This window comes from Stegostoma tigrinum, chromosome 7 (assembly GCF_030684315.1).
Source record: "Stegostoma tigrinum isolate sSteTig4 chromosome 7, sSteTig4.hap1, whole genome shotgun sequence".
Classification (NCBI taxonomy): domain Eukaryota; kingdom Metazoa; phylum Chordata; class Chondrichthyes; order Orectolobiformes; family Stegostomatidae; genus Stegostoma; species Stegostoma tigrinum.
Genome location: NC_081360.1, coordinates 32,853,369 through 32,876,875, shown reverse-complemented (window position 1 = coordinate 32,876,875; position 23,507 = coordinate 32,853,369). Strand labels below are relative to the sequence as shown.

At 39.9% G+C, this 23,507-nt stretch overlaps 1 protein-coding gene across 1 annotated transcript in view; it reads right to left on the bottom strand.

The window, feature by feature from the left end:
* dnah7 (dynein, axonemal, heavy chain 7) overlaps positions 1 to 23,507 on the bottom strand; it is a 304,986-nt gene that overhangs the window by 80,126 nt on the left and 201,353 nt on the right. Inside the window, exons 49-52 of the mRNA XM_059647155.1 lie at positions 20,495 to 20,628; positions 16,139 to 16,474; positions 4,623 to 4,749; positions 2,802 to 2,996 (exon numbers count right to left, since the gene is read on the bottom strand). Coding sequence (XP_059503138.1) covers positions 2,802 to 2,996; positions 4,623 to 4,749; positions 16,139 to 16,474; positions 20,495 to 20,628 — 792 coding nt within the window. The remainder of the gene's footprint in view (positions 1 to 2,801; positions 2,997 to 4,622; positions 4,750 to 16,138; positions 16,475 to 20,494; positions 20,629 to 23,507) is intronic.

Here is a 23,507-nt window from a genome sequence, read left to right as displayed (position 1 = left end):
CCTTCTTCACGGAAACACGGATGGTGTTCTGGACCCCCTGACCTGGGGCACGGGCACTTGCCGCAGCCATCGTTGCAGGTTGGCTGCTCCCCTGAACCAGCGTTAGGCCGAAGCCAGCATTAAGATCCAGCAGTTGCAAGGGTGCACAGCCAATCCGACATCTTCCTTCCACCTCCAACACAGTCACGCTCTCCTCCTCTCGGTCCACAAAAGAGTGGGTCTTTATTTTGTTCCAGATGTAAGCTGGTTCACTGAGCTGGAAGGTTTGTGCCCAGATGTTTCATCACCATTCTAGGTAACATCAACAGTGAGCCTCCGGTGAAGCTCTGGTGTTATGTCCCGCTTTCTATTTATGTGTTTAGGTTTCCTTGGGTTGATGATGTCATTTCCTGTAGTGATGTCATTTCCCATTCTTTTTCTCAGATGGTGGTAGTTTGGCTCCAAATCAATGTGTTTGTTGATGGAGTTCCGGTTGGAATGCCATGCTTCTAGGAATTCTCATGCGTGTCTCTGTTTGGCTTGTCCTAGGATGGATGTGTTGTCCCAATCAAAGTGGTGTCCTTCCTTATCTGTATGTAAGGATACGAGTGATAGTGGGTCATGTCATTTTGTGGCTAGTTGATGTTCATGTATCCTGGTGGCTAGCTTTCTGCCTGTTTGTCCAATGTAGTGTTTGTCACAGTTCTTGCAAGGTATTTTGTAGATGACGTTCGTTTTGCTTGTTGTCTGTACAGGGTCTTTTAAGTTCATTAGCTGCTGTTTTAGTGTGTCGGTGGGTTTGTGGGCTACCATGATGCCAAGAGGTCTGAGTAGTCTGGCAGTCATTTCTGAGATGTCTTTAATGTAGGGGAGTGAGATTACGGTTTCTGGGCACGTTTTGTCTGTTTGTTTGGGTTTGTTGCTGAGAACTCGGCGGACTGTGTTCATTGGGTACCCATTCTTTTTTGAATATGCTGTACAAGTGATTTTCTTCTGCTCTTCGTAGTTTCTCTGTGCTGCAGCGTGTGGTGGCTCATTCAAATAATGTTCTAATGCAGCTTCGTTTGTGGGTGTTGGGATGGCTGCTCCTGTAGTTCAGTATTTGGTCCGTATGGGTTGTTTTCCTGTAGACGCTGGTTTGAAGTTCCCCATTGGCTGTTCGCTCTACAGTGACATCTAGGAATGGCAGTTTGTTGTTGTTTTCCTCCTCTTTTGTGAATGTTATGCCAGTAAAGGGTATTATTGATGGTCTTGAAGGTTTCCTCTAATTTGTTTGTTCAGTGTTGACAAAGGTGTCATCCACGTAGCGAACCAAAGTTTGGGTTGGATGGTTGCGAGAACTGTGACAAACACTACATTGGACAAACTGGCAGAAAGCTAGCTACCAGGATACATGAGCATCAACTAGCCACAAAACGACACGACCCACTATCACTCGTATCCTTACATACAGATGAGGAAGGACACCACTTTGATTGGGACAACAAATCCATCCTAGGACAAGCCAAACAGAGACACGCATGAGAATTCCTAGAAGCATGGCATTCCAACCGGAACTCCATCAACAAACACATTGGCTCCAAATCAATCTACCACCATCTGAGAAAAAGAATGGGAAATGACATCACTACAGGAAATGACATCACCAACCCAAGGAAGCCTAACCAGATAAATAGAAAGCGGGACACAACACCAGCGCTTCACCGGAGGCTCACTGATGATGTTACCTAGAATGGTGACGAAACGTCTGAAAATGAACCTTACAGCTCAGCGAGCAAACTTACATCCAGAACCTCAAACTGAGCTACAAATCTTTTCAAAACTCGCTATTCAGACTAGTAAATTAGAGACAATTTACTGAAAACTTTGATGCAACAATATCAAACTAAGCTTTTATACAGTTTATGGAACCTTTCTAAAACAGTCAATGTTAGGGCATGCAGGAAAACTGGAATCATATTCCAGATTGAAACAGCCGTCTGAAATTTAGATCAGATTCAGGCAAATGTTGCCTGACCTGCTAAACGCATTCAGTATTTCGCTCAGATTGAATTTCCTAGTTTTAGCATTGTAATATTCATATCAATCAGAGACTCCATAAAATAAACCACCCTTACAAAAATAGGGATAAGAATCTGTCTCCAATAACTAAACACTGCACATGCTGAAAATCCAAAAAAACACTCGCTTAACTAAGAATTGCCCTCACGTATATAAAAGTTTGGCTAAATACCCGATGGAAGCAGCAATAATACAACAAGGTTGCAACCACTCTTCTATAAGGTCTAACTAAGTTTATGAAAAGTATGAATAAGCATTTTAGAATCATAAGGAAAGACATTTGTTTCAAATAGGTGCAAAATAAAAACTTCAAGCATATGTGAATTAGGAACAATTAATGGACAGTTTCTGGGAGAGTTTTGACAGTTACTCGATTTATATGCTGTGGCAGTCAGTGCTCATATACGTATTTCATATTATTTGACAAGTTAAATATTAAGCCTAATATTGTATGGTTTGAATGCTTTATCATTTTTCACTAAAAACTGAGCTACTCAAAAGGTACGCATCACGTTTTGAACTAAATGCCTGATGGTTAATAATGTCGCACAGTACATTAAGCAGTTGTCATTTGTAAAAAAGCACATTGCAATCAGTTGTTTTGTATATCCTCTATAATTTGATAAGTACCAACATTTTCAGCTTGCATTAAGTATCTCCATCACTCAGTATGAGCTAAATAATCAATATTCTGATTAAATAACCTTGAATGCATGAAATTTGAAAAATCTAACTTTTCTTGCCACAAATTCCCAACCTACCAAGCTGTCATATACAGACTTCCATCCATCTAACAGAAGCTTAAACTCCCTCCGGATGCCTGAGAAAGCTTTAATCTCATCAAGACGGCAAAACTCATCCCAAGCTTTTGTCGGAAGCCAGTCACATGGCTTCTCGTATGGGTTGTCTAAGCCAATTCCACCGGTCAGCAAAAATGTCCATTCCTCATCATCGATCTGAAATGAAAAGCAGTATAAATAGACAGATTGTCTATGTAGTCTAATTAATAAAACATAAATAAGCACACCTCAAGGGAAAATATTGCTTCAGTTTGTGCTTTTAATAAGGTTTCAATCTCAACACTAGAAGTCTGGATTTCCATTACTTTGGAATGTTAAATGTGTATTTGTACATGTAAACTAATAAATATCAATAAATTATTAGTAACATAATGCATTGCACTATTTTCATTTTGTACTGTGCTTAGTTGAATGAAAATAACATGCTGGGGTTATTATGATAGGACAGGGGTGTAGTGTGTGCTCAATGACAATTAAGTTGATCATATGAAATCCAAATGAATAGAATTTTCTAATGGTTCAAGGCCACTGCATCACAGCCATTCCAAACTGATCATGAACAACGTTGACTATCAACTGGCTACTGGCTATCACTGGGTGTTTTTCTTGATGAGGAATGAGGGACGAGGGAATGGGTGTAGGGAAATGGCATCAAACAAAGCAAAGGTCTAGAATGGGGCACAGAGTATATTATTGTTAAGAGGCAACAAATCATTTGCCTCAATGTACAATTCAGGCACTCCAGTGATAAAAATATAATGTGGCTGCCCATTTCAGGAAAAAAACACAGAAATTTAATGAACCTGGCATTTTCTATGTGGTGCTTGGCACCTGTAACCCACAGTGAAGTATGATAGGTATCTTCGGACAGCTGTGTTTTTATACACGCGTCTCAAAGCATGATGCTGTTTGGTGGACGAATTGTCAGCATTTTGATTGATTCATAGCAGACTTCCCTGGTCACTAATGTCAATGTTACTGTGCTACAAGGAGAGTTCCAGTGTGTTAAAAGTGGCAAAGGTGCAACATACACATGATAGATCACACACAATGAAAAGGAACAAAATTATGACCTGTACATTTAATTTACGAGATGTCATGTCTACGGCACATCATTTTTAAAAACGGAGATTGCTGAACTTCTGATATGGTAAGTGTAGTGTAGTTTAATCTAGTCAGCTAAAACTTTGACCATAACTTGCTTGAATTAGCAGATGCTTACATCAATACTGACGTAAATGAATGAAACCAACATGAGCTAGATTGTGTATGGGGGTGCGGCTATGAACAAACAGCTGAGAGTTTCACAAGATAAATCGCAGAATCAGAGTAAATGTTCCAGAAAATTCGTGTATAATCGTAACTTGCATTTACCTAATTTAGGCCCAATTATCTTGGGCAATGCTGTTGAACTGTAGTTATATAGATAAATTCCAGAAAATTTCAGATCTTATGTTTTTAGATACACTTACTCATATTAGTTCTTGTCAGAGAAGTTCATGCTGATTCCCCCTTTAGACGTTTCATTTATTACTTTTCAACTCAAGCCAAAAAATGTCATATTGGAATTTGATACAAGGTAAATGGTTTACAGAAGGAATGAACATTTCTCGAAAACAAAGTTAAAAATAAACTTTAAAAGAAAACTGTACACAACAAGTTATAATAATCCTTACAGAAACACTGATTAAAAGAAAACATTCACATTATCACCTTTATTATTTTTGCCTCCACATTCCTAAATATAATTTTCTCAAATGATAGGGTAAGTCGGAAACTGACCTGTCCTTCATGCCTTAGAAGGTTTATTGTCAAGCAAAATGAAAACAGCAGTTTATCCTTTTCAAAAAGTGATCGGCACACATTCACGTACAATGAATAAGTAAAATACTTTTCTAGAGTTTTCAACCTGCAAATGTTGAGAAATAAATTGATTGTTAAAAGATACATTTAAAAATGTAACTATAAATCACTTAGGTTATCTGTTCAATGTTGCCTGAAAAGTCAAAAGTTTCCATCAAGTGTAAAGACTGTCTTTTGTATTTTAGGGATCTTTTAAAATGATGGGTTGAAATGAGAAAGAACTGTTTTAAAACTATTGTTTAAAGATTGATGCATGTTCTGAAAAGCAACTGACCTGTCTCTTATGGCAAGCATTGTCTAAACAGCTGTTGAACAAGTAGTAACTGAAGTGGTTGCAGACAAATTGGAGCCATGGGGTTCTGTGTACAAGTACAGCTGGATGGTAACGTGGCATTGAATCGTCAATGGACAATTTAATCATTATTGATGACAAAAGCCTTTTGCCTGCCAATGAGCTAGTGATTAGTTCTCAGGTAATTGAACTACTTGGAGGTGGAATGAGATCGAGAAGTGTTTTGATCCCAACAACACAGGAGTTCTGCTCTCTGGAGTTAAAAGCCATTTTAAATCTGAAGAAAACCAGTTCATCTCCACCTCAGCAGTTGTTGTAAGCTGTGACACTTAACTGCTAAGTCAGAAACTTTTTAAAAGTGAGCCAGCCACCTGTGTCTCGTCAACCAGTGGAAACATTCAAAGACAAACAATAAAAAGCAACATTCTGACCAGCATAAGGATCATCTCTACAACCCATTAATAGGAATCACTCAAAGTCTCCCAGTGTTCCTGTGCCCAGATACATTTTTTCCTATTTATTTGTCTGTGTGAATACTTACAAAGGAAAGGTTTATAAAGGTGGTAAAAGTTTTAATTTATAGAGTTATATGCTGATGGTTTATCACTGTTTATCTGTACAGTAGCCAGAATCACTTGAAATAAACAGTAAATCTTATTAAATACAAAAATCTGGTCAATGCTATCAATCTGGGTCTGGAAATTAGATAAAATAAGGAGACAAATTTCCTGATTTAACATTTTTGACAAGTTCAGTAATAGCAGAGGTCAATTTCTAGCACCTTACCCCAGTAAGTCATCATATATCTGCATGTCAGTTCATACAAAGTACAGCAAATATTCCAAAGACATTCAGATTTTGCAAATTAATTACAAGTGTGATGTGATGCACTTTGGTAGGAGTAACCGGAAGGTAAAGTACTGGGCTAATGGTAAGATTCTTAGTAGTGTAGATGAGCAGAGAGATCTCGGTGTCCATGTACACAGATCCTTGAAAGTTACCACACAGGTTGACAGGGCTGTTAAGAAGGCATACAGTGTTTTAGCTTTTATTAATAGAGGGATCGAGTTCTGGAACCAAGAGGTTATGGTGAAGCTGTACAAAACTCTGGTGCGGCCGCACTTGGAGTATTGCGTACAGTTCTGGTCACCGCATTATAAGAAGGATGTGGAAGCTTTGGAAAGGGCGCAGAGGAGACTTACTAGGATGTTGCCTGGTATAGGGGGAAGGTCTTACAAGGAAAGGCTGAGGGGCTTGAGGCTGTTTTCATTAGAGAGAAGAAGGTTGAGAGGTGACTTAATTGAAACATATAAAATAATCAGAGGGTTAGATAGGGTGGATAGGGAGAGCCTTTTTCCTAGGATGGTGATGGCGAGCACGAGGGGGGATAGCTTTAAATTGAGGGGTGAAAGATACAGGACAGATGTCAGAGGTAGTTTCTTTACTCAGAGAGTAGTAAGGGAATGGAACGCTTTGCCTGCAACGGTAGTAGATTTGCCAACTTTAGGTACATTTAAGTCGTCATTGGATAAGCAAATGGACATACATGGAATAGTGTAGGTTAGATGGGCTTCAGATCAGTATGACAGGTTGGCACAACATCGAGGGCCGAAGGGCCTGTACTGTGCTGTAATGTTCCATGGTCTAATAGAGAAAATTCCACTTGGATAACTTGTTTTTTTAAAAACAAACTTAAAAACTTTTTAAAAAAATAAACTTAACAAGTAAAGTTCCCCTGCAATTTATTTCAAATTTATGTTAATATTCAAAACAGGACATTTTTCATTTTCATTGTGTGCAATGACTAATTTCACTACAAGATATATTGCTTCCCATGCAAAATTCAAATGTCATTTTGGAGAAAATATTTTTAATTGAAAACATAAGTTGCTAATTAATGGTTATTTCACAGGATAAAGATAAAGATAAACATAGGTTTTAAACTTACTGCCTGTTTATATGTCATAGCTTTATATTTTTAAAAAAGTTGCTGAGCTGACAATTCTGTAAACTTGTTTGGGCCAGCAAAAAATTGGCAGGGCATGTAAAAATGTATTAAACTAATTATATTTTTGTGATGTTACTGCATGCTGCTTGATGATGGCACTTCACAGCAAGCAAATATAAAAATTTCTCTCACTTACAACAACCATCACCCTAACTCCTACATAATTGCTAACTATTTCTACGTAAGTCGTTCTCCACTTGATATTCATTCTCTAACACTGAATGGTATTGCCAGAACTTTATCAGGACATTAGTGGCTCCATTCAGAAGCTGGAAAGCTTTGGGCAACCCCATCTCAGCCTTTTCAGGAAGTCCTTACTAATCATCGAGCAGCTAATGAACTACCATTACAGCTCCTGTTTCTATAAAGTTCTTTTTACATGATTGTTTTTGGAATTTTTTTTTCGGAATGTTTCTTTTTGGAATTTTTTTTAGTAAATGAATTAACGATTTTATAAAGAGATAGGAACATACAGTCCCTCCATCATCAAAGCTCAATTGCCGAAATGTGTACCATTTCCAAGATGCACCACAGGAATTCACCACAGCTCCTTTGACAGCGCTTTCCAATTCTATGACTATTACCATCTAGAAGGACAAAAGCAGCAGATACATGGGAACACCACAACCTGCATGTTCCACCCCAAGCCATTCATCATTCTGATTTGGAAATATATCAGTGTTCCCTCGTGTCATTGGGTCAATTCCTTCCCCAATGGCATTGTGATCAACCTAAACCAAATGGACTGCAATGTACAAAAAGGCAGATCACCACCACCTTTTCAACAGTAACTAGGAATGGGCAATAAACTCATACCCAGCCAGCTCACAAGCCATGAATGAACACAGAACAGGCCACTTTTATTTTTCCCCACAGCTGGCAAAATGCCGTAGCAGCAGCAAGGTGATAAATATGCCTCATTAGGTTTTGGACACTCATCTCTTAATCCACTTCTCAAAACCGCTCTAACTCAGCCTGTATGTACACAACTCCACAAACATGTATTGAGGTGTTGCCTTTTGTAAAAAGGCATGGGAAGATCAAAAACCAAAGCGGTAATGCTCATTTAAGTCAAGGAAAAGACCAAAGGCTGAGGTTCGCAAGAAGTTAAAAATTATTGGAGGGATTTGTAAAATGGTTAATGGAGTATTAGTTATTCCAAAAGTGTTTTGCTCCATTGTTATATCTTTTTCACACCGGGATTGGTCTGTGGCAAGCATTTCTGAAAATATTCAGAGCTTTTGACTGATTACTTTGGCGCGGTTCATTCGTTGCTTTTAAGTCTATTAATGATCTAATAAAGAGATAGTAATTTTTGGAGAAACTGAAATTGTACTTTCTACTTTTATACAGGATGCTTTTCCAAAATAAGTAATATTAAAGCACATCATATGCTGGGCAAACTGGTCACAAGCAAAACATTGTAGTAATACGAAGATGTGCATTTTAAAACATAAAACATTGATATTTCAATGAAGACAAACTTCCAATTGTGTGGTAATATTGCGTCCTTGAATTTCAAAGGGATAGTAATGTTAGTAGTGAGGCTATGATCAAACTGGCAAAAAAAAATTGAGCTTTGCAAAAAGACAAAATAGAAACTATTTTCCAACTTTATATCTCTTCAGAACATGGTCAGTTATCAATACAGCAAAACAGTTTGGGTGTCTAGAAGCCACTGATTATTTTGAATTGGTTATCTTTCTTGTGAATTTAATGGAGAGTCAGCAAGATGTTTGACAATGATCGGGTTATAAAGAAGCTTGAGCCTGTATTCCAAAATAATAATTTTGTCATTGGATTTGATGAACAGGTAATCCTGAAGCTTTGTCCATTTTGAGGATAGTGAATACAACAGTTTTCACAGTGCTTCCCCTGTTCAGATCTACTAATTTAGCAGAAACCATGAAAACTAAATTTCAGGCTTATTTTCTATTGGTTCAGTTTATTATGGATGGCACCTTTGCAATGAAGTCACAAGGCCATTTGTTTTACTTCATCGTAAGAGGATGCATTGAGGAAGGCTTCATTTATTCAATGAGGATTATACTGTATATTGTATGACAGGCCAACCCTCAACTTTAAACAAAAAGAAAAGAGGGAACATGGGAAGAAAAGGGAAGAATCAGGTGTCATCTGGCAAGAGCAGAAGTAATGTTACATTGTCAAACTCAAGATAAGGCAGTGCATATTAGGAAAAGATTAGAAAGACACTGAAGAGATTTAATACTGGTCTACAATCAATAGACAACCAGAGTATAAACTTGAGAAAAAGGAGTAAAGGGTTATAAATGTATATCGTTTTGAGGATTGCCTTAAAATTCAGAAATAGCAAATGTAGTTTTTTTTGGTAGTGATAGCTTATAGTTCACCTCTTCATTTCATATCCCAAACTATGTGGGTTGATTCTGGGGCACAACAGTAACCTCTTGCAGAGATGGCTACTTAACTTTCTAATGTAGCTCCAAAACTGAGGCACAATGGCATTATAATCGGAAGACATCTATGCAAAAGAACTCTCATCGAGGAGGCCATCAAACTTCGAAGGATGCAGTTCTGACACCAGGAAGCACTCTGCAGTCCATTCCTGCAATGTTCTCATGCGTCCCTGTAACCATTCAGTGAAGAAGGCCACAGCCCAAGGACAACATAGCTTATTGGGGTAAGAGGAGCAGCAGAACATGGAAAAGGAGGAGGAGTAGATACAGATTTCAGATTTTCCCTGGCTACAGCGAGATAGCTAGGCTGGTGCAGAACTCAATGTCCTCAGGAGGATGCTGACAAGGTGAAGAGTCATCTGATCCAGGCACCTTTCAGTTGAATGTTTCTAATCCAGAAGCATATGGTATAGAATTCATTTTGAGCTGTATGAGTTTACTACCAAGAAGATTCAGCATTAAATAGATCCACTCCTTACCACCTGTTGAGGATGCACATCTGTTCGGATGTTTTACTGTACCATTAAAAGTAATTTTATCCCCTTCACTACTTCATCACTCTCTTCCTGTCTCAACTTTGAAGGGAAATTTACATCTGGTGTCATGTATCAATATTTACAGAGTGTTGAAAAATAGGAAAAGTTCACATTTACAATATGCACTAAGGGAATTATAACTTTATGCCATGAATAACTACTCTGAAATCTTAATGTAGATCTCTCTCTCTCTACACTTTCTCTTTGGCTGTACTCTGTTCTGCTACCCTAATGTACTTTGTATGGTACGATCTTCTTGCGTAGCCCGCAAAACAACACTTTTCATTGTATCTCAGTACATATGACAACAATGAATAAGTTAAATCAATCAAATGCAAAAGAAGCAATGTTATTGTGTCAAATAGCAAGGGAACACTTTGGGTCTTGTCATTTCCATTCTATCAGTTTTAAAATACTTATGTAAAAGGATAAGCCTAATTGGAGTAAGGCAAATTTTAATGGTATGAGACAAGAACTTTCAAAAATTGATTGAAGTAGACTGTTCGCAGGTAAAGGGAAATCTGATATATGGGGGGTTTTCAAAAATGTGATAACAAGAGTTCAGAGTCATTGTGTTAATGTTAGAGTGAAAGGTGAAGCTGGTAGGATTAAGGAACAACAGATGAATGAAGATATTGAGGCTCAAATCAAGAATTAAAAAAGTTGCATATTAAGTATCAACAACATGGGGGCATTCTTAAAAGGGACATCAGGAAGGCACAATGGTACAAACAGTAGATATAAGACAGCCTTGGCAGATAAGGCTAAGGATAATCCAAAGAGATTCTATAATACGTTAAGAGCAAGAGAGCAAAGAGAGAGAATTGGGCCCCTGAAAAATCAAAGTGGTCATGTTTGCGTTGAATCTCATGAGATGGGGAGATATTAATTGAATATTCACGTCAGTTTTTACTGTGGAGAAAGAAATGGAGGCTGGAGAATTCAGGGAAATAAACACTGATGTTTTGAAAACAGTTTATATTATAGAAGAGTAAGTGCTAGACATAACAGAAAACATAAATCTCTGGGACCTGATCTCCCAGAATATTATGGGAAGTTAGGGAGGAAATTACAGGCCCCCTTGCAGAAATATTTATGTCATTTATATCTACAGGTGAGGTGCCCAAAGACTGGAGAGTGCCTTTGTTTAAGAAAGGATTGTAAGGAAAAGCCTGGGAACCTGTGAGCCTGGCTAATGGACTCTAAATCTTACCAACAACTGAGGTCAGGCTAACTAGCCTATAATTTGCCACCTTCCTACATTCTTAAACAGGAGTGTTACATTAGGCATTTTCTAGTCCTCCAGTGATTGCTAAATGATCACCACAAATGATCCACAATCTCCTCAACTGTCTCCTTTAGAACTCTGGGTATAGTCCATCAAGTCTAGGTCACTTATCTACCTTCAGGTTTTTCAGTTTCCCCAGTACCTTCTCCTTAGTGACAGCCACTATGCTCACCTCTGCCCCGACTCTCTTAAGTTCTGGCATGCTGCTAGTGTCTTCCACTGTGAAGACTGATACTAATTCAGTTCTTCTGCCATTTCTTTGTTCCCCATTACTACTTCTCTGGCCTAATGTTCCAGTGATCCCATGTTCACTCTTACCTTGTTCATATCTAAAACGTCTCTGCCAATCTTCTTTTATATTACTAGTTAGCTTACCCTCATATTTCATCTTCTCTCCCCTTACTTTTTTTTTAAGCTATCCGAACTGGTTTTTAAAAGCTTCCCAATTCTCTGGCTTCCCACTAATCTTTACCACGTTGCATGCTTTTCCTTTTGCTTTTATGCTGTGTCTGACTTCACTGGTCAGCCATGGTTGCCTCATCCTCCCCTTAGCATGTTTTTTTTCTACCATTACTGCTCCACTGTCTTCCCTGATAGGCTCACCTTCCAATCAACTCTGGCCAGATCCTCCTCCATGTCTTTGTAGATACCTCCACTCAATTATAATTCCATTACATCTGATTCCAGCTTCTCCCTCTCAAGCTGCACAGTGAATTCTGTCATAATGTAGTCTCTCCCGCTTTGGGGTTCCTCCACATCCAGCTCCTTTATCATGTCTGCCTCATTATTACATGTCACAAAACCAGAAGTGCCTGTTCCCTAATGACTTTGAGACATCTCTCTGCAGTAAGCTTCCAAAAGGGAAAGTCTGCACAACACTGAAATAGTGTGTGAAAAGAACCATAGCAAAGTACATTGCTAGTAACAGACAGAAAGTAATCAGCCACTGGGGGCTCATGCTTTCACAAATCAGAAGTCTATAAAGAAGAAAAGGGTTGTACAAATCACAAAATTGTTATGGTGCAGAAAGCAACCATTCGGCTCATTATTTCAGTACCAATTCTCCAAATGAACTCTATGACTGACTTCAATTCTTCCACGCTTTTACAGTAACCCCACACTGCCTTCTTGAACGCTTCTATTAAACCTGCCCTTACCAATACAGAAGATGACAATTCAATTCATGCAACAGAAAAATCAGGGAAAATAGGAATAGTTTGGTCACCAAATGCCACATCGCAAATAACCTGAAGGAAAAAGCCTTGTCTTTACCAGACCCTTTTACTATATTGCTGGTCTTAAGCAGGCACACAAAGACCGAGTCAGTGCATCATTTTATGCAATTCGTAGTGTGCCAACGTCATTCTTGCCAGACAAAATATTGCATAAGAAGCTGTAACATACGGTCATGTAATTAAAGCCTTCAACTTATTTATTAATTTTAAGAAGAAACCCCATTATAGACCAGGAAAGTTTACTCTATGCAAGCAAGGGTTGAGGAAACTACTGACTCCTTCATGAACAATTTATATAATTTCACAAATAACTTCCAATATGGAAACCTCAAAGAAGAGATAAATTGGGACTCCAGTGTAATAGCAGTACAAGATGAAGCCCTGTCAAGGTTTTTACAAAAGAGCAGTGCAGTACACAGACAGGCTGAACTTTACAACCAAAGCAGGTTTTTTAAATCCATGAAGACAATGTTCATGGAGTCAGACTGCTAACTCAAATTCAGTCCAGTTTGTTAATCAAATGCCGATCAACAGATCAGTGAGACAGCAACTCCAGTGAGAAAATGACACTGATCCCACCATTTCTTCTTGATTACATTGTGCTCGGAAAAGTACACATCGGTGATAGCTTTACAAGGCAGAATGTCATGCAGGCCATAATTTAGGCCTTTTCAAGTAGTTTCCAAAGCAGCAATAAAATATTTCAATCCACAATTTGAAAATATAAAGTTAGACCACTTCAATCTCCAGCAGTACAAGTAGTACACGCCACCATGGACCAAGATGGAGCAAAAGGAGTTACATATTCATGGTTAAATAACAATGACAAAAAGTGGTGCAATAAAAGAATTTGGGGGAGTAAATGCAGAATAAGTTGAATTATACTTTTACTCTACGTACAGCTGTTAGCATGCATGAAAGCACCTACCATAAATGATGTCAGATCACATGGAACTCATCCTCAAGTCTGCAGAACTCCAAAAAACAAGTCCTTCCACATCAATAATATCCATTAATGTTCACTCAGATGAGTGTCGATCTCGCATTATGACATACAGATGAGGTAAGCTCAGCCATTCATTGCATGGCTTAATAGGGTGGCTGCAACTCTCTGCTATTGCTCTTCGGTTCTCCCTCCATGATCTCAGATGAGACTGATGCAACCAGTTTGCTTGCACCTGTTACAGCTGAGATAGACCAAGCAGTCATTCTCACTATTGGCCTCCAGAGGCTGCCACCCAGTTGCCATTCCAGGGACACAAGAGTCCATCACTCAGCATTACTGCACAGGAATGTCCTTCAACAAGGTGGTCCAAACAGGCCGATGATGATGACAGTGCCCCATGAGAGGTGGCACCATTATCCTCTTCTGTGACTGCCTCAGCCCCTGGCTGGCACTCTGGATGGCTGGGCAGGTCACCAATTAGATCAAGACTGGCATCCATTCAATTGATTTCTGCATCACCAGTATCACTGGCCATGCTGCGGAGTGTGATTTACTGTGAATACAGCATTCATTTTAGAAAGCCCCACATAGTTCCCTTGAGGTTAGCCGCACTCTTTCAATGCAAAAGTGCACAGGACTTGAATGGACTCCTCCATTCTCAGCCCACAAGCTTGAACTGCCTCAGGGAAATCCCACATGCGAGAGCGTTGCTATACTCCTTGTCTAAGTAGAGCTTTCTTTCTTGTGATTCCCAAGGCCCTACATCTGTGCCCAGCCATTTGCTGTTGTTGTCCTTTATCTGTTGACAGGGCCTGCCCACATCTGACCCACTGAAACTCAGTTAGGAGTTGGATATGGCATGGAACTCAGTGGTGGGCAAAAAAGTTAGAAATAAAATAAGTTAAGTTGTAAGATGGAGAAACAGTGATGTACATTCAAGGAGATATTTCATTACTGTCAACAAAATACAAGAAAGATATGAGAAAGATGTACTGGCTGATGACGGTAAGGACACTATCCAAATGTAGAAAGGGTGTAAAGATTAGTGGGAGCAAATAAGATTGCAAACATTTTAGAGACCAAAGCAAGGCCAAAAAAATGAGAAAGTGGAGTAAGAGGAAAAAGCCAGCAAGGAAAACAAAAACAGACAGTAAATATTTCCAGTAGTAAATATAAAGAATAATAAGAGTGACAGTGCCCGCTGGCCCTTACTGGCTGAGACTGAGGCACTGGGAATAGAAAACGAAGAAATGGCAGAGACCTTGAAGCATTTTATGCCTTTTTTCACAGTAGATAGAAGACACAAGACTCTGGAGCAGAGGTAGGCCATTCAGCCCTTTGAATCTGCTTGACTGTTCAGTGGGATCATGGCTGATCTAATAACACTCAACTCTACTTTCCCACCACGTTCATGCTTTCATGTCCTGTATTAATGGCAAAGAGGTTGAACAGGAAAATTTTGGTCTTGATCAACATTCTTTTTAATTTTTTTCTCACCCGCTGTCTGAATCTCCAAAGTCCATTTGTGGAAGTGGCTTCCAGAAGCAGAAACTGATCAATTGGCATTCACAAAACCTCCTAGCAGTTGAATGGCCGAGCAGCTTAGAAGAAATATTTACCATGATGCAAACCCTCTCTTTTTGACCAAGAGGTTCTTTTATCGCCCACCATAACTACAACATTGTCAGATGATGATGGGCTTTCACCACTGAAAAACGTCCCCTGTCGTGGAATTGCATGTTTCATATGCATGCTGCCAACACTTTAAATTTTAATGGTAAATGCACAGGAAATTGGAAGAAGCAAGAGTCAGGAAAAGCATACCTTGATAAAATTCCACCAAAATGATCTGTAAATGTATATAGCTTAGTTAAATGACTGGGCAAAAACTAGGCAAAGTATAACATGAAGCTGCCCACTTCGCAAAGAGCTTGCCATAGAATTATGTTATGTTTTTGTAGCCAATGTATTTATACAACAGTACCAGTTAATTTTCTGGCTATTGGTAACCCCAGGGTGATAATAATAAGGTATTAATTAATGATAATGCCATTCAATTTCAAGTTTTTCTTGTGGGAGATGATTATTGCCCTGCACTTATCAGCTCAAATCTAAATGTTGTCCAGGTCTTGCCGCTTGTGGGCACAAACTGCTTTAGTATTTGAGGAGTTGGAAATAGTCATCTAGCATCGCCATGGATCTAGAGTCACAGAGGCTAGTCCTGATAAGGAGAACAGATATCCCCCTCGAAAGAACATCAATGAACAAAATGGATTTTAACAACAATCAACAGTGGTTACATGGTTGCCAGACTTTTTACTGAAAATTTCAGATTTTTACCAAATTTGAAGTTCACCATCTACTACGGTAGAATTTGAACTCAATTTCCGAGAGCATTCATCAAGGGTTCTGGACTACTAGTTGAGTGATATTAGCATTTTAACCTTACCTATTCACATGTTAAACATGAAAATGAATAGAGATAATTTATTTGGTGGTATGGATGATATCAAATCAGCTATTTACTGAACATTTTGCCCTAGTTTCCTTTCCAACAATGTAAAGGAACAGTATTGGACATGACAAATAATAGGTACCTAATCAAATGCTGTCAGTTTTCTGTTGCTGAAGAAGATGAAAATTCTCCAATTATTTTGTTCAATAATTGAAAATTAAAACAAGTTTATCGTACCTTTGTAAGAGGTCATCAGACTTTTCTGAATTTTCTATAGACATGACAAAAAGGTTGATAAACCAATTCAAGGAATACTGGTACATAGGTTCTATGTTGCCAAGATCAGCAATTGAGAAAAATAAGATGGAAGAATGTACGGCGATTGGTCGATAGCCCATTCGAGTGGTATCAATTTTCTTCTCTGTTTCGTCAGCTACAGCTTGCTTTTGTGTTATTTCATTGGCAAGAACCTTTGATGAAGATAAAACCTTTATGGCAGTCTCATCTTCTAAGATGTTTCCTTCTGAGGATGAAAGGATTTCCAGAATTTTATCTTCAATTTCTTTCAGCAGCCTGAAGAATGAAACAGCTTCAAATTAGTACAGGTGCATTTAATAGTTACTTCAAAGTACATAAGTTGAGTATTACTGAAAAAAGAGATTTCGTCAGTGTTTTTCATTGAGGCACAAAGTAATACAGCATGGAAACAGGCCCTTCAGCCCAAACTGGTCCACACTGGCTATGGTGCCCACTCAGCTAGTTCCAATTGCCTGCATTTGGTCCATATCCCTCTAAACCCTTCTCATCTGTATACCTATCCAAATGTTGTTTCGATGTTGCTATTGTACTTGCCTCAACCACTTTCTCTGGCAGCCCATTCCACATACACACCACTCTCTATATGAAGAAGTTGTCCCTCAGGTCCTTCTTAAATCTACCTCCTTTCACCTAAAACCTATCCCCTATAGTTTTCAATTCCCCATCCCTGGGAAAAAAGACTGTATGCATTCATCGATCTATGCCCCTCATGATTTTATACACTTCAATAAGGTCACCACTAATTCTCCTACATTCCAAAGGAATAAAGTCCTATCCTGGCCAAAATCTCCCTATAACTCAGGCCTACTAGTTCTGGCAACATCTTCAAATCTTCTTTGCACACCTTCCAGTTCAACTATGTCTTTCCTATAACAAGGTGACCAAAACTGTACATAATACTTCAAGTGTGGGCTCACCAAAGACTCATACAACTGTAACACCTTGCGCCTATCAGAATAATTCACAATAACACAAATAAAAAGGGAAAATCAACATTAATACTCAATAAAGGTAGAGTGCTGAATTGTTTGCAAGTAAACTGATATATAAAGATGTTGCTATGGAGAATGTAGCAGTTAATGATGGTTGAAAGTTACCTGTCAGGCTTTGTTTACATTTTAAATCAGGCAGATCGATTCAGATTCATCAGAGCATTCCCCTGAGAAAATGAACTTCTGAATGACTGTCACTTATTTTATGTTTTACTTACTTGAGTTGAAACAGGCATATATGCAGATACATTCTTTTTTTTCCCTGATGCCGGAAGAGAACAGAGCCCTCAGCATGTGGTTTTCAATGTAAACAAATGCATCACACTTTGAACTTAATAAAACTCACAGGTGTCCAACATTTTCTGCAGCTGGAAAACATCTGCTGGATAATCTTGAATGTGAAAAGAGCAACACTGACAACAATTTTAGGACTATCAGTCGGGCTCAAGAAGTGTAATGCAGCTGCATGCACTGGAATATATATACACACTCTGATTGGTCAGGGCATTGCTTTGAGAAATAAACTGACAAATGGCTGCCAACTATTTTGTTGAGTTGTAATAGTTGCAATATGTGCACTTTTTTTTGTCTGCAACAATACTGTTTGCATCCCCTTCTTGGTGCTAATTTATCAATAAGTGCAAGGACAAGTTGCCAAAGTCCTACTGGACCATTGAGCTGCTCTCCCCTTAGAGAGGACTGCTGGTGATTTAACCTGGGGTTCACTATGCCCCAGACAAAGACTGAGGTTGAGAAGGAGAATCTCCATGGTAGCCTCAGCTGGTGTGGGAATTGAACCCACATTATTGGAATCACTACGTCGCAAACTGTCTTCTAATTGAACTAACTCTATCTTTTACTTATAGCCTAAAATGAAATGAAGTTCAACAGAGATCGTTAGAGACTCGAGCTTCTTTTCATCTCAGGGCATAAGTCAAAGATAGAGTTGGTTAGCTCATTTGGAAGATAGTTTGCCATATAGTGATTCCAACAGTGTGAGTTCAACTCCTGCACCAGCTGAGGTTACAATGAAGGTTCTCCTTCTCAACTTCTCTCCTTGCCTAAGGCATAGTGACCCCCTTGTTAAATCACTACCAGTTGTCTCCAAAGGGAGGGCAGCCCAATGGTCCAGTAGGACTACAGCAACTCTACCTTTACCTATAAGTGAAAGGGCATGTAACACCAAGAGGAGGATGCAAAAGTATTGTTGCACTTCTTGAAAATTGTTATCAGGTTCTAGACAGTGTTCAAACACATTAGGAAAAAAAGAGTGATGAAAGCTTATTTATTATTGTGCACTGTGGCAAGATAAATGTATCAACTTACCTTGGTTGTGATGAGGAGGGTCACTGACCTTCTTCCAGTGCTCCAAACAAGTGGAAAGAAGTGATATTGCTGGACTTGATATTGCCTGATAAAGAACATGCTTCCCTATGTCTAAGACTGTTCCATTTATTATGATAACAAACTCGCTATATTGTCAAAACAACAAGATACAAGCACTTGAATCTATGTTTGAATTTTTCCACTGTTTAACCATTTTTAAGAGCAGTGCTTATGTGGATGCAATTAAAAAAAATCTCCCTGTAGACCTTATTAACAAAATCAGGATTTAATTCAAAATCAGAAATAATGGGAACTGCAGATGCCGGAGAATCCAAGATAACAAAATGTGGAGCTGGATGAACACAGCAGGCCAAGCAGCATCTGAGGAGCACAAAAGCTGACATTTGGGCCTAGACCCTTCATCAGAAAAGGGGGATGGGGACAGGGTTCTGAAATAAATAGGGAGAGAGGGGGAGGCGGATCGAAGATGGTCAGAGGAGAAGATACATGGAGAGGAGACAGACAAGTTAAAGGGGCAGGATGGAGCCTGTAGAGGTGAGTGTAGGTGGGGAGGTAGGGAGGGGATAGGTCAGTCCGGGGAGGACGGACAGGTTAAGGGGGCAGGATGAGGTTAGAAGGTAGGAAATGAAGGTGCGGTTTGAGGTGGGAGGAGGGGATAGGTGAGAGGAAGAACAGGTTAGGGAGGCGGGGATGAGCTGATATGGTTTTGGGATGCAGTGGGGGAAGGGGAAATTTTGAAGGTTGTGAAATCCACATTGACACCATTGGGCTGCAGGGTTCCTAAGCGCAATATGAGTTGCTGTTCCTGAAACTTTCAGGTGGCATCATTGTGGCACTGCAGGAGGCCCAGGATGGATATGTCGTCTAAGGAATGGAAGGGGGAGTTGAAATGGTTCACGACTGCGAGGTGCAGTTGTTTACTGCAGGCACAGCAACTCACAAAGACATTTTCCATCCCCACCCTTGTCTGCTTTCCGGAGGGACCACTCACTCCGCGACTCCCATGTCCGCTCCACACTCCCCTCCAACCCCACCACATCCGGCACTTACCCCTGCAACCGCAGGAAGTGCTACACTTGCCCCCACACCTCCTCCCTCACCCCCATCCCAGGCCCCAAGAAGTCTTTCCACATCAAGCAGATGTTCATCTGCACATCTGCTAATGTGGTATACTGCATCTGCTCTACCTGTTGTGGCTTCCTCTACATCGGGGAAACCAAGCGGAGGGTTGGGGGGACCGCTTTGCAGAACCATCTATGCTCAGTTCACAATAAACAACTGCCCCTCCCAGTCATGAACCATTTCAACTCCCCCTCCCATTTCTCAGACAACATGGGCCTCCTGCAGTGCCACAATGATGCCACCTGAAGGTTGCAGGAACAGCAACTCATATTCCACTTGGGAACCCTGCAGCCCAATGGTATCAATGTGGATTTTACAAGTTTCAAAATCTCCCCTTCTCCCACCGCATCCCAAAACCAGCCCAGCTCATCCCCGCCTCCCTAGCCTGTTCTTCCTCTCACCTATCCCCTCCTCCCACTTCAAGCCGCACCTCCATTTCCTACCTTCTAACCTCATCCTGCCCCCTCCCCGAACTGACCTATCCCCTCCCTACCTATGCTCACCTCTGCAGGATCCATCCCCGCCCCTTTAACTTGTCTGTCTCCTCTCCACCTATCTTCTCTATCCATCTTCGATCTGCCTCCCCCTCTCTCCCTATTTATTTCAGAACCCTCTGCCCAACCCCTTTTCTGATGAAGGGTCTAGGCCCAAAACGTCAACTTTTGTGCTCCTAATATACTGGTTGGCCTGCTGTGTTCATCCAGCTCCACACTTTGTTATCTTTAATTCAACATTATTGCTTTAATCGCCCCAAGTGAAAAAGAGAGAGAGAGATAGGAAACCATTTAATTTATTATAAAAGCTTCCTGTTTACCTTTTGTTTTCTGCACTTTGCAAAATTAGAGCTTGTTTCTCTTCCTCCAAGTCTGGCCTTTCTCTGGCAACTACAATACCAAGAAGCTGGTCTTGCATTCCCTCTGTGGTAATCATGAAGTTTAACAGGGTCACCTGTAGATCAGGGATAAATTAAAAAATGCTAATATCATCAGCAATTCTTAATGATTAGAACACAAATGTAATACTTTGATTTCTTTTCTTGTCATCAAATACATAGTGATCATACTATGAAATTAATCAGTATTTCTCAACATGACTTCACTTTTACAGGTCGTCCAATTGTTAACAGTGGATAACCACAGATCACGTTGATTAGGCTATAACTCAATTTATCCACCCCACTAATTTAAGAGTACACAAAATGTGAAATATCCTGTCCTAATGTGTTAAGTACATTTCAGTCATTTGTAATCACAAAATAGTTATGTGACGTACTAAATTCCTACCTTTTTTGGGGGGGGGGGGTACAAGGGAATGTGTGTAAGTTGACTATGATAAAACATGTATAGCATCACTGCAGCTTATATGAAGATTTATTTACTTAATTTTCATCTCCTTCGGATCAGGATTGCTTATTACCAATATTCATATAGGAAACTAAATGAACTTTTGAGCATTTTTTTTGCTGGTGACTGTCTAATTATAGTGTCATAGGTCATAGAATATAGAATACAGAACTGTACAACACAGGAACAGGCCCTTCAGCCAACAATGATGTGCTGAACATGACACCAAATTAAACTAATCCCTTCTGCCTGCCCTTGGTCCAAATCCCTCCATTCCTTGCTTATCCATGTGTTTATCTAAAAGTCCCTTAAATGCCCCTATTGTATCTGCCTCTACCTTCACCATGTGCACCAAGTATGCGTTCCACACTTCTACCACTCTGTTTGTGTAAAAAAACTTGCCCCTCATGTCTCCTTTGAATTTTCTCCCTCTGACCTTATATGCACGCCCCCTAGTACTAGACATTACATCTCGGGGAAGAGGATTCAGACAGTCAACATCATCTATATACTTCATAATTTTATCGACTTGTATCAAATCTCACCTCAGCCTCTGCCACTCCAAAGAAAACCACCAAGTTTTTCTAGCCTCTTCTCATAGCTCTACCCTCTAATCCAAGCAGTTTCCTGGTAAACCTCTTCTGCACCCCTTCCAAAGCCTCCTCACCCTTCCTATAATGTTGTGACCAGAATTGACTGTAATGCTCTAAGAGTGGCCTAGGCAAAGACTTATAAAGCTGCAACATGACATCCTGACTCTTGTACTCAATTCCCCGATCAAAGAAGACAAGCATGTCATACACCTTCATCAACACCCTACCTACCTGTGTGGCCACTTTCAGGGAGCTATGGACTGAAACTTCAAGATCCCCTTGTACATCAATGTTGTTCAGGGTCCTGCCATTATCTGTATACTTTTCCTTAATATTTGATCTCCCAAAGTGCAACACATCACACTTACCCGGATTAAATTCCATCTGCTTTTTCTCCACCCATATCTGCAACTGATCCATATCCTGCTGTATCCTTTGACAACCTTCTGCAGTCCACAACTCCACCAATCTTTGTATCAACTTCAAACTTATTAACCCACCAATCTACATTTCTATCCAAGTAATTTATATATCACAAGCAGCAGAAGTCCCAAACCAGATCCCTGCGAAACACCACTAGTTATGAGCCTCGAGCCAGAAAAACATCTTTCCACTACTACTTTCTATCTCCTATGGGCAAGCCAATTATGAATTCACGTGGGCAAGTCACCATGGATCCCATGCATCTTAATCTTTTGGAACAGCCTACTATGAGGGACCGTGGATGCTTTATGACAATAAAAGTGCCATAGCAATACAAGTGTGGTCCTCAGTCAAAGAACAAAGTGCTACAGAACAACAAATGGTGGAAAGCCATAATTGATGTAATTGCTATTAGAACTGCAGACATATGAATTAAACAAAAGTTCACAAGAAACACACAATACTCGCTATATTGTCAAAACAACAGGATACAAGCACTTGAATCTATGTTTGAATTTTTCCACTGTTTAACCATTTTTAAGAGCAGTGCTTATGTGGATGCACTTAAAAAAAATCTCCCTGTAGACCTTATTAACAAAATCAGGATTTAATTCAATGTCATAAGATTTTCATTTTAGGTAAAAATGTGAGAACACAGAGAGGAACAACAATTAGCCCTTCAGCCCACCATGTCTGAGCTGACTATGATTCCAATCCAAACTAATCCTAGGGGTGGCACGGTGGCTCAATGGTTAGCACTGCAGCCTCACAGCACCAGGGACCTGGGTTCGATTCCAGCCTCGGATAACTGTCTGTGCAGAGTTTGCACATTCTCCCTGTGTCTGCGTGGGTTTTCTCCAAGTGCTCCGGTTTCATCCCACAGTCCAAAGATGTGCAGGCGAGGTGGATTGGCCATGCTAAATTTGCCCATAGTGTTCAGGGGTGTGAGGGTTATAGGGGGATGGGTCTGGGTGGGATGCTCCAAGGGGCAGTGTGGACTTGTTGGGCCAAAGGGCCTGTTTCCACAAGTTAGTGAATCTAACCTATCTGCCTGTAAACTTGGTAAGATTATTATATTTTAGGACAATCTGTTTTTGTTTATTAGTTTATCATATTTTGGGTTGTAACTTTAAATGTAGGATAGATAAAAGCCATGTGATGTGTTTTGGGGCCTGCCTGACAGTTAGTCTGATAGTTTAATTGTTAAAGATCTGAGGAGCACTCTCATTGTTTTATTGATAGGGAGGTGCAAAGTATTTATGCTTGGAACAATGACAGCTGCTTCAAAGTTGGGGGTCAATTCGCTGGATGTTTACTTGCGTTGAGCAGTGATGCCAACAACATAGATTCAATTCCCATACTGTCTCAGGTCTCCACAAAGGCAGCTTCTACTCAACTTAACTCTCAGGTTAAATTCGTCATTGGTTTCAAATGAAAGCAACCCATGGTCCTCTGGAACTTTAATGAC